The sequence below is a fragment of the Ruditapes philippinarum genome, unplaced genomic scaffold (assembly GCF_026571515.1).
Source record: "Ruditapes philippinarum isolate M1 unplaced genomic scaffold, ASM2657151v2 ctg3358_1_1_1_1, whole genome shotgun sequence".
In the NCBI taxonomy this organism is placed as follows: Eukaryota; Metazoa; Mollusca; class Bivalvia; order Venerida; family Veneridae; genus Ruditapes; species Ruditapes philippinarum.
Window position 1 is genome coordinate 13,062 of NW_026865359.1, and position 14,343 is coordinate 27,404.

The 14,343-nt window shown below is 32.6% G+C and overlaps 1 protein-coding gene across 1 annotated transcript; it reads left to right on the plus strand.

Moving 5' to 3' along the window:
- Window positions 1-1,353: 1,353 nt before the first annotated feature.
- LOC132728746 (uncharacterized) lies at window positions 1,354-13,275 on the plus strand. The gene is made up of 7 exons (XM_060714417.1): window positions 1,354-1,377; window positions 2,564-3,299; window positions 3,521-4,012; window positions 4,311-4,364; window positions 4,559-5,029; window positions 5,234-5,264; window positions 11,303-13,275. Exons 1-7 carry the CDS (start codon window positions 1,354-1,356, stop codon window positions 12,192-12,194), a joined length of 2,700 nt encoding a protein of 899 aa, XP_060570400.1. The 3' UTR covers window positions 12,195-13,275.
- The last annotated feature ends 1,068 nt before the right edge of the window (window positions 13,276-14,343 follow it).

A 14,343-nucleotide genomic window follows, 5' to 3' on the forward strand; every position in this document is an offset into this window, starting at 1 on the left:
AATAGAAATATTCGGTAAAAGTGTACGAAGTTTGGCTGGCGTCATAATTAAAGCATTGAACTTCTTGTTATTAAGGAGTCGTGATGCGAGTTCTCTTTGGGCCATATTCGCTTTACAATCTCATGCGTATGTGATTCCAGGTTAACCAGAATACAGCAATTTCTCGTAATAAAAAAATTCGTGATTTGACATTTATAACAAGTAAAAGAAAACAATGCGGGACTTTTTTGAACCAACACAAGAATGATTCAAATCCTCGGTTGAAAGTATCATCAGGATCAACAGCATGCTCAGTTAGAGATAAAACTGTATTATACGTAAATTAGGTAATATTACTTTATTAGTACAGCCAGCTTCTTTTTCTTAGTCAAAAAAGGCATAGTTTTGTCAAAATCAACATAAGGGTTATGGACATTGGATGATAATGACCTATAATGAATTTTATGCTCTCAAATAAGCGTGTGAAGTTTCAACTCATTTCCTTCAGTAGTTTTTGAGATGCAAATACTTAACCAAGCAAAGTAGCTCTCCCTCTTCTTAGAGAAGTCCAGATAAAAACAAGATAGTTAGTCGATGATGCATTTAACAGGCGACATTTTAACTGCTTCACCTAGGACACCATAGAAACGTACTAAAAGTTGCAGCAAACTTGATTGCGCTACTTGTAAGTAAATACAGGTTATCGGAAGATGAATCTTATATATTGGATGTCAATGTTCAGGATCAAAAGCCACTGTATATCTATCCGTCTACCAGACAAAATAAAACAAAAGCATGAGACTCACAGACACCCTCTTTTTTCCACGCCCTCCTCTCCACCAAAACAAATCACAATTAAATGATATTTTGGTATTTTATCTTTCCGACAACATTTTAAATGGAATACAAATAGTGTATGTGTTAAGCAGCTTCAGAAAAAGTTAATATGCTTTTACCTTTCATCTAAAATTAGATTGATTCGTTACATAGATATTGTGTTCAAACGCAAATCGTTTCAGATACTTAACTGCTGGCAAGCACCCAGGGTATTTGTTGCCTGTTACATTGGATACGGCCTTTTACATTACGATAAGCATGCGAAAAAGGAAACTTACCAAATTTGAGTTAGTTCCAAAACGTTATCTATATATCATTGAGACAATACATGTTCATAGTCGGTTTCAATATGTCCACGATGATGGTCAATTTTAAACTTCAACACCAATATAAACAACACAAAAGGCGAAATAAACATCACAACTATGTCCGTTTTACTCCATTTACAAAATAAGTTTCGACAAATTAAAGCATGGCTCCTAGCTTTGCCGTATTCAATTGCACCGCGCTTTGAAATAGGAACCAACATGTTACCGAATGGCTGCGACTATAGCAAGACTGGTTTGTAACCGCCGTATGAACACATCTGCGGATGTTTCTATATTCAAAATTTCACCATTTTCTTGTTAAATGTTGAATTTTGCTTAAGCCGGTGCTAGGGGGCGTGGACGGTAACTTGCACTTTCCAGTACCGTCCATGAACAGGCTCAATCAAACCGAGCCTGCAACATTTTACAATCTTGTCGTGTTGGGCTTTCTTTAGGGATTCTGTATTTCTCTATTTCATTGTCACATCCGTGTTATTTGTGCCGTGTGGTGGCTGTTAAAAGTCTCCCCGTACATTTAATCAATGATGTTATTTTCGATCCTTGAAGATCGTTCGGCACGACATTATTGTTGTGTATACATGATATGTGGTAATTTTAGTTTCTTCTATTTGGCCTTTTTCAACTTGGGTGGTTCCAGTATTCCTAATTGAATACTGTATAATCAAAAAAGAAATTCATAAGAACAAAATATGTTGAAATGATTATACAAAAGAAAAACAAAATAGATAACAAAAAAGAGAAAATAAACACAATAAAAAAAAACATCATAAGAATTCCGTTCGGACTTTGTAGTGTACGACGATAAAGACTTAAGTTATAAACAGTTGTTTACACTTCCAATCCCGGATAATAATGCACACTTACCCTTCAATGCACTACTGTTAAGTCCAAATTGTCATTTCAGGACAATAAAACCAGGGATGGTTATTCCTTCCTCCATTGACTGATTGATTGATTGATGGATGGATGGATGGATGGATTGACGGACTGACGGACGGGCTTGCCGGCTGGCTGGCTGATGATTGATTGATTGATTGATTGATTTATTTATTTATTTATTTATTTATTTATTTATTGATCTAAAACATCTCAAATGAACTATATGATTAACAAGTTTCACATCAGCTTAGAAAACACATTTTGTGAGTTTACATATTAAGGTTGACTGTGATGGGTAATGGGAATTTCTAAATAATTGGCAAGAATATTTCATTTATTTTCATTAAAAATTAGGTTTTACCTTGGTTTATTTTCAACCTATTTTGATTTTCTTGATTGCTAATAAGAATTTGAATTTAAATAAAATTCCCATGTTTGATTATAAATGCTTTCTGCACAGTATGCAGCGAACTTCATCCATGATTTATTAGAGTTCCTATTTGTTGTTTTAGTTTTTTGCTGTTGTTTTTTTTTTTCAGCACACAATGACAGACAAATATTATCGACTAGTTACCATTTTGGTAAATATATGTCCTGGCCCTCTACGGGAATTGTTTCTGAAACAGGCAGCCGGAGACCCTAATCTCAAGACACCATACACTACATTAGATGCTTATTTAGCGTTCAGGAGAAAAGATATCAATAGAGTTACCCAAAAACCGAAATGTGTTATACGAAAGGATCAATTTGATTTGTTATTTCCATCTGCTGGGCAAGGTCAAACAGATATCGGCGCATGGGATGTGACATTATTAACAGCTCTGTTGAAAAACATTTTTAGCTTAGCCCAAAATGATCTTGTGTGTATCGAAAAAATCAGGACAATCAGAAATGAGCTCCAACATATCGCAGGTACGTGTAAAATAACAGAACATGATTTTAAGAATATATACACAAACCTTAGTGTGAACATTGTAAACTTAGCATTATCTGTTAAGGGTCAAGTCTATGCAGACAAGATTGAACAAGATATTAAAGAGGTAGAAAGTTCTATATTAACAGATCTAGGAGATGTGCTAAGGTCGTGGTACATGAGCAAAATCGTTAAGTTGGAAACAAAAATAGAAAACCTTAAGGTAAAGATAGATGAAATAAAACAAGATACAGGCAAAACCATGAAGACACTGAATAAAACCACTGTCAAGCGAACACGAGCCGGAGGTAAAAGTTTGAAACGCTTCAAAACTGTTGATCATATACTTGAAAAAATGAGAGGTAAGCCTTCATATGAATTTTAAACTTTATGTCAAAAAGTAACTGCCATTATAATTTGGTGGTCGTTTAAACCATTGAGACAATGTCTGACAGTAAATGTTGATACTCGTTATTAAAGAATTTTATATATAATAAATAATATAATGTTTATATGATTCTTATTATTGATTTACAATGCTTAAACATTTTTCTTGTGTAATCTACATTATATTTTCAAATAGAAAACTTTGCGTCGTTGCTGAGGAAGAAACTTAACAGTGATTTTACACCTCCACCAGAAACTGCGAGAATCATTAAAGAAATCGAAGATAATCACCTAGTGGTCGTGTCAGGATACGGCAAAGGTCTATATCTACAAGCGGCACTCTCTGCTATTGATAACCAGGATTATGAAGCGGGAGAAAGCATCCTATGTTCAAGTCCCACTGACTGGCGCCACATCGGTAATGAAGATGCCGAGTTAGTTGTATTCCTTCACCCATTTGGCGAAGGTACATTTGATTTACAGAAGGCAAAAGACTTTCGTTCAATTGCGGACAATATTGTAGAGACAACTGACTCCAGGGACAATGATGATGTGCTAGATGTTGTCATAATAATGGACCAATCAATTTTAGAAGAATGGAAACGTCATTTTAGACATGATATGATGAAACAACCAATCGTTGTCTACAAACCAACCACTGAAGACTCACCTGTGGACCTTATTGAAGGTACATTTATTTAATTACGCTAATTCATTTTATTGTTTACAAATATAACCATGTTTTAAAGGCTTCTGTGTCTGATTATTTATTACTATTTATGACAAAATATTTCACTCATTTGTAGTAAGTCAGCTATTTGTTAGGTGTGTCACTTCCTTTTATAAACATCAAGATCTAGATACTTGACATAATCCTTTAGAATACATGGTCCTAATCCTACCATTTGAAATATACGTTCGGTGTAGGATAAGAACGAGCTACTGATTCAATTATATGATACGATATTATTTATTTCGTTTTTTAGTAGAAAGCAGTATGTCACAGGTTGAAGCAGATCCACACTACAAAAACTTACTTGGTATGTAAAATTCAGAATTTTTATTAGATGAAAAGAAGCAAGCATATATAACTTATTATCATAGCATCAATATTGTGTTGCACAATTATGGATTTTTCATTTATGTTAGAAATAGTATAGTCAAACACCTATAAGAATAGTTAACTCTGGTACTTAGTCATCTTAGAAGAATGTTCGTTTTTTCCTTCTTGCAGTTCAATCAATTGCCTACAATAAACATCATAGAGCAAAGATGGCAGATAAACACTTTTTGGAAAACGCATTGGAAGAATTCCGCTCCAAGAAGGTAATCGTCATTTCCGGTCCACGTGGCAGTGGAAAAACGACGCTTGCTCTCTCCCTACTGTCGTCATATCAAGATGGTCATTATCTCATACTAACAGAACCGGGTGATCTCAGTTGTATTAGATTCGGTGTCACCTGTGTTGTGATCATCGAAGATCTTGGAGGAAAGTACATGTTCGAAATGTCCGTTATTCAAAAGTGGTTGCGGAAGTTTGATATGCTCTACTCGGCAGTCAAAGATGGCAAACTAAACGTGATTATCACATGTCTAAAAGACCGGTTGAGTTCATGCGTTCACGATTCGAAGCACCCAATGCTGGAAACTGTCATTGAATTACCGAAAGATTGTTTTGTTGAAATCAAGACAGAGTCATCGACAGGTTCGTATGAAATGTTCCATCTATCAGTATATTTAATCTTAAATTTTCCGAATATTTGTTTCAATATTGAATCTTAAATTTTGGTAATTATTCATTTATTTACGTTTGCTGGCTTAAGATATATATTTACATATAAATGTATTTAAAAAAGATCTTATTCTTGTTTGCATAAAGGAAAAAATACGATCTCAAATATGTTTTCAGATGGTAATTCTGTAGTGTATGCTGGAAAAAGGTTAGTGCTCTTTTGTTCGTTTTTTTCTATTCCAGTTGATACTTAATTGTCAAGTGTTTGTTTTAGGATAAATGTTATTGTGTAACAAGCAGAATTTTTATAATCATAACTTGTTTTTATTATCTATTGTTATTTTGTGTGGGTAAGTAAAATATGGGACAAATAAGGTTATAATTGTCCCAGGTAAAATATATTTTGATTTTACATCGAAACATCAAAAAAAGACATAAGCATACGACTGATGTATGAATATGAATAGACTTTTACTTAAATTTCTATATGTGTGACATATTCAGTCGGATAAAGCACACTCTTCAGCCGAAAATGGAACAAACAAAAAATTCAACATAAAATGTGCCATATTCGGTTGGATTGAGTTTTTCTTTGCTCATCAAAACGTTTTTGTCACTTACCCAAAAATATAAAAATGAACATACGATGTGCTTTTTAATTAAATAAGGCCGTTTTCAATAATATTGTTTATTTAAATATGGTGATGCTGCTGCTGATGATGATGATCATGCTGATGATTATCATGAAAATGATGATGATGATGCTGATAAGATGATGATAATGGTTATGTAGATATTGTGGCGGATTTATGATTTGTCAGATTGCACAGTGTTTTGATGATCTTTCTCTTTTGTTTCATAGGCAAAATAAAGACACGTTCTCTGTTTTCACAATATGAAAAGTAACTTATGTACGAGCATCTGAATTTTACTTTTCTATCATTTTCCCTTTCCTTATCGACACGATAAGTAAACCCCCAAAAAATGAGCCTATCAACAAGCATACTCTTTTTATATTCCCGACAGACAGTGAGTGCGGTAACTGAAGTGCAGGTAAACAACATACAAGTAAACACTGGATGACGTTATATGTTAAAATATCCGGCTCCCTGGTAACTGTTTGGTAGAAATATGACAAAGTCACTTTACCGCTGTAAATAGGTCCCGTCGGGTCTTACATTCTGGTCTGTTATGGCAGCATGTTTACAAATTTAAAGCCAAAGGTGACCGTAATATTGAATTCGACAAGTTCAATAAATGCAGAATTGAAGCTTTTGAATTTTAGGGCAAATGAGCTTGATGTAATTGTTTTGACTTTATATCAAGCTGAAACAAGCTGTTCTTTTTCCGCAATACTTTAACTTCCAGCTGATCAATGCCGCAATAGTTTTTTTCGACCTTATTAAATTAACCAAATTTAAATAGTCATAGCTCTTTGAATATTATATTTCAATGGTTAATATTCAGCAAATGCGTATAAAGAAGAATTATTATATATAAGGGTGGCGTTTGAAGGTTATCTCTTCGCCACATATTGCTCTCAACGAATATAGCTCTCCTGAGAGCATTATCAGTTAACATCAAACTAGAATTGCAGCGAATATAGCTTCCCACAAATCATTTTACTGATTATCGTCATTGTCATCATCATCTTTTCTTCCACTCCTTCTTCACCTTCTTCTACTTCTTCTTCTTCTTCTTTTTTATATATTATCATCAGTACACCATTGTTAGAACATCATCTTTGACAGTACAACATCATAATAAACAGGCATCATCATCATCATCATCAGAATCGTAGTCGACATCGTCATAATCAATAGAACATCATCATTATCATTATCATCAGAACATCATCATAAGTATTGATATATTATCTATCTTTATCATCATAAGTACATCATCAACAAAATCATCTGTGAAATCCTCATAAGTACCATCATTACAACACCATCACCGTGAATTCGAAAGGTTTGAAAATATTCTTTCTGATATAAGTGGCACCGTTGCCGGGTGGTTACGAGGGTGGTTCAAAAAGTAATAGGACTGCAGTTCTACTGTTCACATTTTTTAATTTACGTGCACAATTTTACAAGATAATAATATCGGAACATATCCTCTATCTACAGTGAAAAAATCAATGAAATATGTTTAGAAATAACGAGTCTGTGAAAATTTCAAAAAACAAGGGGTACGCGACCCGGCGCACGCTAACAGCACAATAGATGACGTTTATGACGTGGTAAAATAAAAACAAAATGTATCAAGCGTCATCCCTTCTGAAAAGAATTCTCCCTAGTGTTCTAGGAGTCTAAATCATGTAACTTTGACCAGACCTCATAATGTGGAGAATGAAGCGAGAAAGAAAACGATACATTCTTGTTCACTCTCCGATAAAAAAAAAGCCCGAAAGCCGGCCACTCTCCCGCTTTTTTCTCGTATTCTTGTATCTAATAGTAATCGATATAGATTAAGCAGCCATGAACTTATGCATGCTAATAAAAAAGCGATTAATATAATTATTTTTACACATATCATCGTACGTTATTAAAACAATATGATTATGTAAGTAAATAAAAATAGTTATCAAACTGAAAAAGTAATATTTTCCTACTAGGAACAGCATATCATTTTTAAAAGAAAACGGGGAAAAATATTAATAATTACCGTTAATCATTATTACATATTAAATACTGATAAACATATATCTAGTTTAATGAAATAGAATTTTGTTTGAAACAAAACATTTGGGCAGATCTGAATGCAGAAATCAAACATGCCGGACAATTTCGTGACTGTTTACCGTCGATCATTTTGTAGCGCTTTTTGCATTTGACGTCACTAACATCCCGTTCAATTTCCCGCTATCATTCTCATCCTTTTTCCTGGGGTTTGTGATTTCGTATGTGCAGTTTTTGAATTGCTTGCGGAAAGCTGGGAACGAGTATCCTGATAGCCGATTAATTGTACTGTGTTAATTTTATGTTTTCATAATGGGGTATCTAAAGGAGTATCGCCAATTTGTTGGCAAGTTAACTGATCGCACACATTTTCAGTTTTTTTTAACGAACGTCAAATTTCTCATTTAAACGTTATGACCACTGCTGTTCAAAACTTGATGATTTAGCCATTTCATGTCTGAATGACGTCAAGTTTGGGCATAATGTCAACTTAAATGTAAATAATTGTGTTGGTGGGAATAATGGGGAAAAAAAGAAAATAAATTAAATATAATAAAATAGAAGTTCCAAAATAAGCTTCAATAACGTTTTTATGTGCTGCGCCGGGTTTTGCGTTGTTGACCATGGTTTTAAATTTGATAACAACGGGGAACAAGGCGTAAAAGGCACAAGAATTCAGTATTTTATGGCTTAAATTTGAAGAAACACGATTAATTCGATCGCTGTTACATATAAAAATATTCTAAATAGAATTGAATATGAAGATGCAAGACTCTTAGTCCTATTACTTTTTGAACAACCCTCGTACCTCTCTGGTAGCTGTGTTGGTTCAATACCAACAGGGACAAGCCGTTGTAAATTTAAGCTCATTGCTCTATCTATAACCATATAGCTTTTTCACATTCGAATTAATAAGGATGTCTCAAATTTAACAAAATGGATAAATAAAATCATTTTTTCATATCTTTCGAGTCTATACAATTCAATATGTACCCTGACTTGCGATAACAAGCATCTTTTACTTACAATCAATGTATACTTCAACTTGTATCTTTCTTTGTATAACAGAAAGAAGGCTCGTTTAGGCACTATATTTAAAGCATCATGCCTCCAGATTCATGCTTATCTTCTTGAATATTTTGAAAATGTATTTAAGGTAAAATATTGTACAGTGAGCAAAACAAAAACAAATTATGATTCAAATAAATAACCAAAAAATGCCATAAAATGGCAAAAAGGCCCATTTTCCTCTAGTTCGACTTTCTTGAAATATTTTTGGTCATCTAGAGGCATACAGCTTTATCAAGTTACACGAATTTATTACATGTTTATTAATGTTATAGTAAAAAAAAACAAATATAAATATATCCAAAACATGAATGAGATCAACAATTTCCTTCCCTGTTATTTATATTAAAAAATATAAGAAAATAGACATCGGACTTCATATCATTTACCATAAAAAATAATTATGATGCTGTTGACAGTGATCAAACCAAGCTGATTATGATAAGATAATAAAAAAATCCATAATGTGATGATAATAATAGATATAAAATGGTAGTTATGATTATGATGATGAAAGAGATGATAATTATGATCTTGATGATAATGATAGGAGTTATAATGATCTAATGCTGATGATCAGTGTAATGATTAATGATGATAATGTTGGTATGCAGGTGTGAATGACTCTGCATTATTAATATCCTGATTATGATGTTGAAGAAGATAATGATAATATTTTAATGACGATAAAATGGCAGAAATGATGATTACGGAGGCAATGGTAATTATGGTTTCGATGAAGAGTATGGTTGTGATAACAATTTTGATGACAATGAGCGTGGTACTGATTTTAAAGTGATGAATATTAAGGTTATAATCATTTCGATATTAATAGGCATCATGATTATTTTATAAGGAAGGGGCATATTATGATGAATGATGATGATAATGACAATATTCATCATGATTTGAATAATGATGGACGTGATGCTGTTTTTATTGATGATGATGTTGATGACGATGATGGATTAGGTGATGATTTTGATGATGATAATAGTGATGAATATGATGATGACGACAACATTGATTTAACAAAGTTCATGACGGGGAGCTCTATTGATCAACACAAGCATCATTTTTTTAATGTTATATTGTGAAAAAACTCCTTAGAGCTTTATTCTTAACTGATAAAGCTCTTGGATGGCGTTACAGTACCACGTTTATCTTGGCGCTATTTGAGTCAAGATCGAAATACCGCGTACGGTGTTAAGTCTTGAATAGAATTCCACTGAACGCACATTATAACTGTGCATTATTACGAATTCTAGATTATAAGCGATGAATAATTGCGCTTGGGTTATATCATTTCGGTTCTACCACACATCAACAAAAACTTCTGCCCACCTTATATCAAGGTGCGTCTGATTTATTTCAGCGCGTCACATTTTAATGGTTTCGTCACATATCAAAATAGAGATCATCAACGGTAATTTTATTGCAAATTTACACGCACTTTTGGTCCTTCTATATCCAAAAGGGAAAAGTGCAGGTGGTGTAAGATATAAAATAGCACACAATACATCGGACTACATAGAGTCATTGTGCCCCCACCCCCACAGTTAGCGTTTAACATGTTTGTAGACTAAGTGAATTGTGACTTTAATGCTGAGTCCATATGTGTTGTATGCTTTATATCTTAAATAGGTAAATTTGATCATGCCAAGTTGTATTAAGGTGTAATGATGTTGTATATTGGGAAGATGAAATAAGTTTAAGAAAAAAGTGTAATAGTAAGAGGTTGTTATGAAAAACCAAACATTATAAGAAAGTTCTATTTATTATCATGATTATTATCTTCTTATATAACTCGTATTCCTCAGAAAAATCTTGGATAATTTTAATTTCAGTGAATTTAAAGGCATTTGAATTAACAATATATTCTGTGATAAATGTATGGTTCAATGTGACCAAAAACTGTCAGTTTATTCATTTCAGTGTAGAACAATGATCAGTCAAATATCACTGTTTAAAAACTGCAACAATTGTATTCTAAATAAACAACCTATTTACTACTACATTGTCTACACCTTTAAAAAAAGACTTGATAAAAGTCCTGTACGCAGAACATGTCTGTTTGATTCTATATATATGGTGTTATATTATATACAGCGTTCAAAAATTAATATGAATCCCTTTCGGTAACGCTTCATTCATTTGGCTAATGAGTAAATACGGTAATTACAAATGTACACGATATAGGGCTCGAATCTAAGATCACTTTCACTTGAATAACAGATAAACAAACGTACCACTGGAAAACCTCTGCCCTTTATTTAGTATCATTATTCAAGTACATCTACACAAACACATACCTGTATTATATTTTCTTAAAGGTCTAGAACATACACATTAATATTTTAGGAAGTGATTTTTTTAATATATAAGCACTTTCATGATGATGAAATTCCAGGAGGTAAACATGTTTTGTATAAGCATTAGATTTTGACATCATTTGTCAATAATACTGTTTTATTCATGTATTATTATTATATTTCAGTCCGAACACATCATCCTATAACAGAGTAAAGATGATCCAAACGCATACAATTAAAACTCCTGAAAATGTGGAAATTTACGAGATGGAAGAATGTTGTCAACATCCAGATGGGTCATTTCTCTATTCAGCCAAAATACAAGTATCATCAGTTAATGATAATAAAGATGATTCCATCTATACATCTCAGAGATATAAAACTGTTATTATTCATATCAGTTCAGACTTTGAATACCAATGTTACTACAATACGGATATAAAAGAAGACTGGTATACTACAAAACATATCTGCTGTACTGATACTGGGGATGTGGTGATGTCTGTGAAAAGAGAATTAAGATTGTATAGAATATCAAGCGGAAGTCTTCAATTCATCAAATCTATAGATGTGGGGTTTGAGTGCACAAATATTTCCTTCTTCAAGAATAAGATTAACTGTTTTACTTATGGGGCATCATTAATTTTAGATACAAATCTAAATATAAAGAGAAGAGTAGAACTCATGGAAATTGCTGCCGACAATATTTTACCATGTTCATTACAAAAGTACATCAGTACTTGGGATTCTGATTTTGGCAATAATTGTATCATATGTCAGGATCCCAGACTTAAGCAACTTAAATATTTAAGAAATGAAGGATTTCTACCTGAGTGTATATGTGCTGCTACTGAGGACAGTGTATTCGTATTTGGAAAACAGGCTGGGGACTTCAAGATTTTACAGGTGAACACTGACTTGATGGTGCTCTCAGAAATATGTAAAAACAATGAAGAGATTTTCCAGTTTCAACAAATGTATGAATATAAAATGGTGTTTGACAAAGATAATTCCAGATTAATCATATTCTCAACAGCTACCGGGAACGCATTATTTCGTACAATTTACTTAGAGTAAACGGATAATATGTAATTGTAACATGTATATTTCTGTTCCCAAACATAGACAGTCTATGCAGTTTCACTGTACTCACCTGCTTCATTCATATTCATTAACAAAAAGATGATATTAATTTCCTCAAATTTTATAGATTAATAAAATGTCTCCGTTTTCAAACACGCTATAGGAAAAACTGTTAAATAAAAAATATTTTATGATTTCTTTTCAAATTAATAGAACGTCAGTTTAACTCGACAAGCCAATTGTGTGTAAAACTGGATTAAGCATATTATAGGCTGTCAAACCAAATTGATACATTTTATGTTTAATTAGATATAATAATAAACACTTCTAGCTTATGTTAACCCTTGAGTCAGTGTCTCTGTGCACGTTTTCACTTTGTTTATTTTTAAAGAGCATGCAATTATAAAAATATTAACTTATTTTTTTTAATTACTTTTTGTTTGTTTTAGATAAATATATATGGTTAACATAAGTTATAATCCAGAAACATATATTTTCTTCTAGTTCCTTAATAATATGGTTGTAATTTGTGTCAGTTGTCGTTACAGACAGGTCAGTCATAAATGATCATATTATACCTGAATGTTTGTATTTAAGGAACTCCACTTAGGTCTAAAACATCAGACTTTAATTTCTTACATTGGTCAAAAGAGATATGTAAAAGAAATTCAGAAAATATACTCTGAAATTAATTGAAAATTATAGCTCGATTTGAGTGAAAGACGTTGCAGTATTGATGTATACATTGATGTATACGGTCATTTTTTCATAATATTCAATTAGAATAATTATCCTAGAAAATGATCTGAAGTTAACACATTCAAAATTTATTGATCTACACATAGCAAATGGAATATTAATCTCTAAAGATTATTTCTAGTCCCGTTATGTCAAAAAAGCCTCAGTGAAGTCCCTTTAATGCAGACAATTTTTATATTGTTCATATTCTATGTATACATGTCAATTTGGATTTTCATAATTTCATATTTAGCTTATATTTCATGTTCCATATTGTATATTACTTAGTAATTGATAATATTACTTGTCGTAATAAATGAAATTAAGTCTACCTGTTCACGATGTTATGCCTCATATGTACTTGCACAATCTTTTAAGGAATTTTTCAAGTAATTATGTTTACAAATATAATACTAGAAAACTTGCTTAATGAATTCTTTGAAAGTATGTTTTTTACATACCGTAATTCTTGAGCTCACCTGTCACAAAGAGACAAGGTGATCTTTTGTCATCGCTTTTCGTCCGGCATCTGTCCGTCCGTCGTCCATTAAATTTTACTTTAAACGACAACTCCTCATAAACCACTGAGCAAATTTCATTCAAATTTCACAAGAATGTTCCTCTGGTGGTCAACTTTGAAAATTGTTCAAAAAATTTAATTCCATATAGAATTCTGGTTGCCATGGCAACTGAAAGGAAAGAACTTTAAAAAATCTTTTTAAAAAAAAACCCTTAAGAGCTAGAGCATAGATATTTTGCAGTAATCATCTTCTAGTGAGTGTCTTCTAAGTTTGTTTAAATAAAAGCACTGAGGTCAAAATTAGTCCCGCACATTGGGAGGTCATGGGTTTTCCCATATGTCAATTGTAAAACTTAAAAAATCTTCCTTAAAAAACTCAAAGAGATAGAGCTTAGATATTTGGCATGAAACATCTTCTTTGCGTGTCTAAGTTTGTTCAAATAAAAGCCCTGGTGTCAAAATTGGTCCTGCCCCGGGGGTCATTGAATGTCCATATATGTCTAATGTAAAAACTTTTGAAAAATATTCTTTTAAAAAACCCCAAAGAGCTAGAGCTAAGATATTAAGCATGAAACATTTTCTTAATGAGTGTCTACCAATGTTGTTCAAATAAAAGCTCTTGGGTCAAAAATTGGCCCGACCCAGGGGAGGCGATTGTTTTTCCTTATATGTATATAGACCTTTTTACGACGCGGTCGGATGCTATAAAAATTGACTGGAAGTGGTAGTTTTTCGCGCATGCGCAATTTGCGTAGGGCAAAAGAGCCTTGCCCTACATAGAAATGTAGTATAAATTCATAGACAATTCGGAGTTAGTTTAAGGTAAAAATTAGAAAATCATATAAAATAGCTTTTAACAGAACACAAAAAATGTCTTCATAGCTT

Coding starts and splice junctions, on each gene's coding strand:
- LOC132728746 (XM_060714417.1), top strand. CDS start 1,354: ATGGCTGCGACTATAGCAAGACTG. Junction 4,013..4,310: donor ACCTGTGGACCTTATTGAAG/GTACATTTATTT, acceptor TTCGTTTTTTAG/TAGAAAGCAGTATGTCACAG. Junction 5,265..11,302: donor GTAGTGTATGCTGGAAAAAG/GTTAGTGCTCTT, acceptor ATTATATTTCAG/TCCGAACACATCATCCTATA.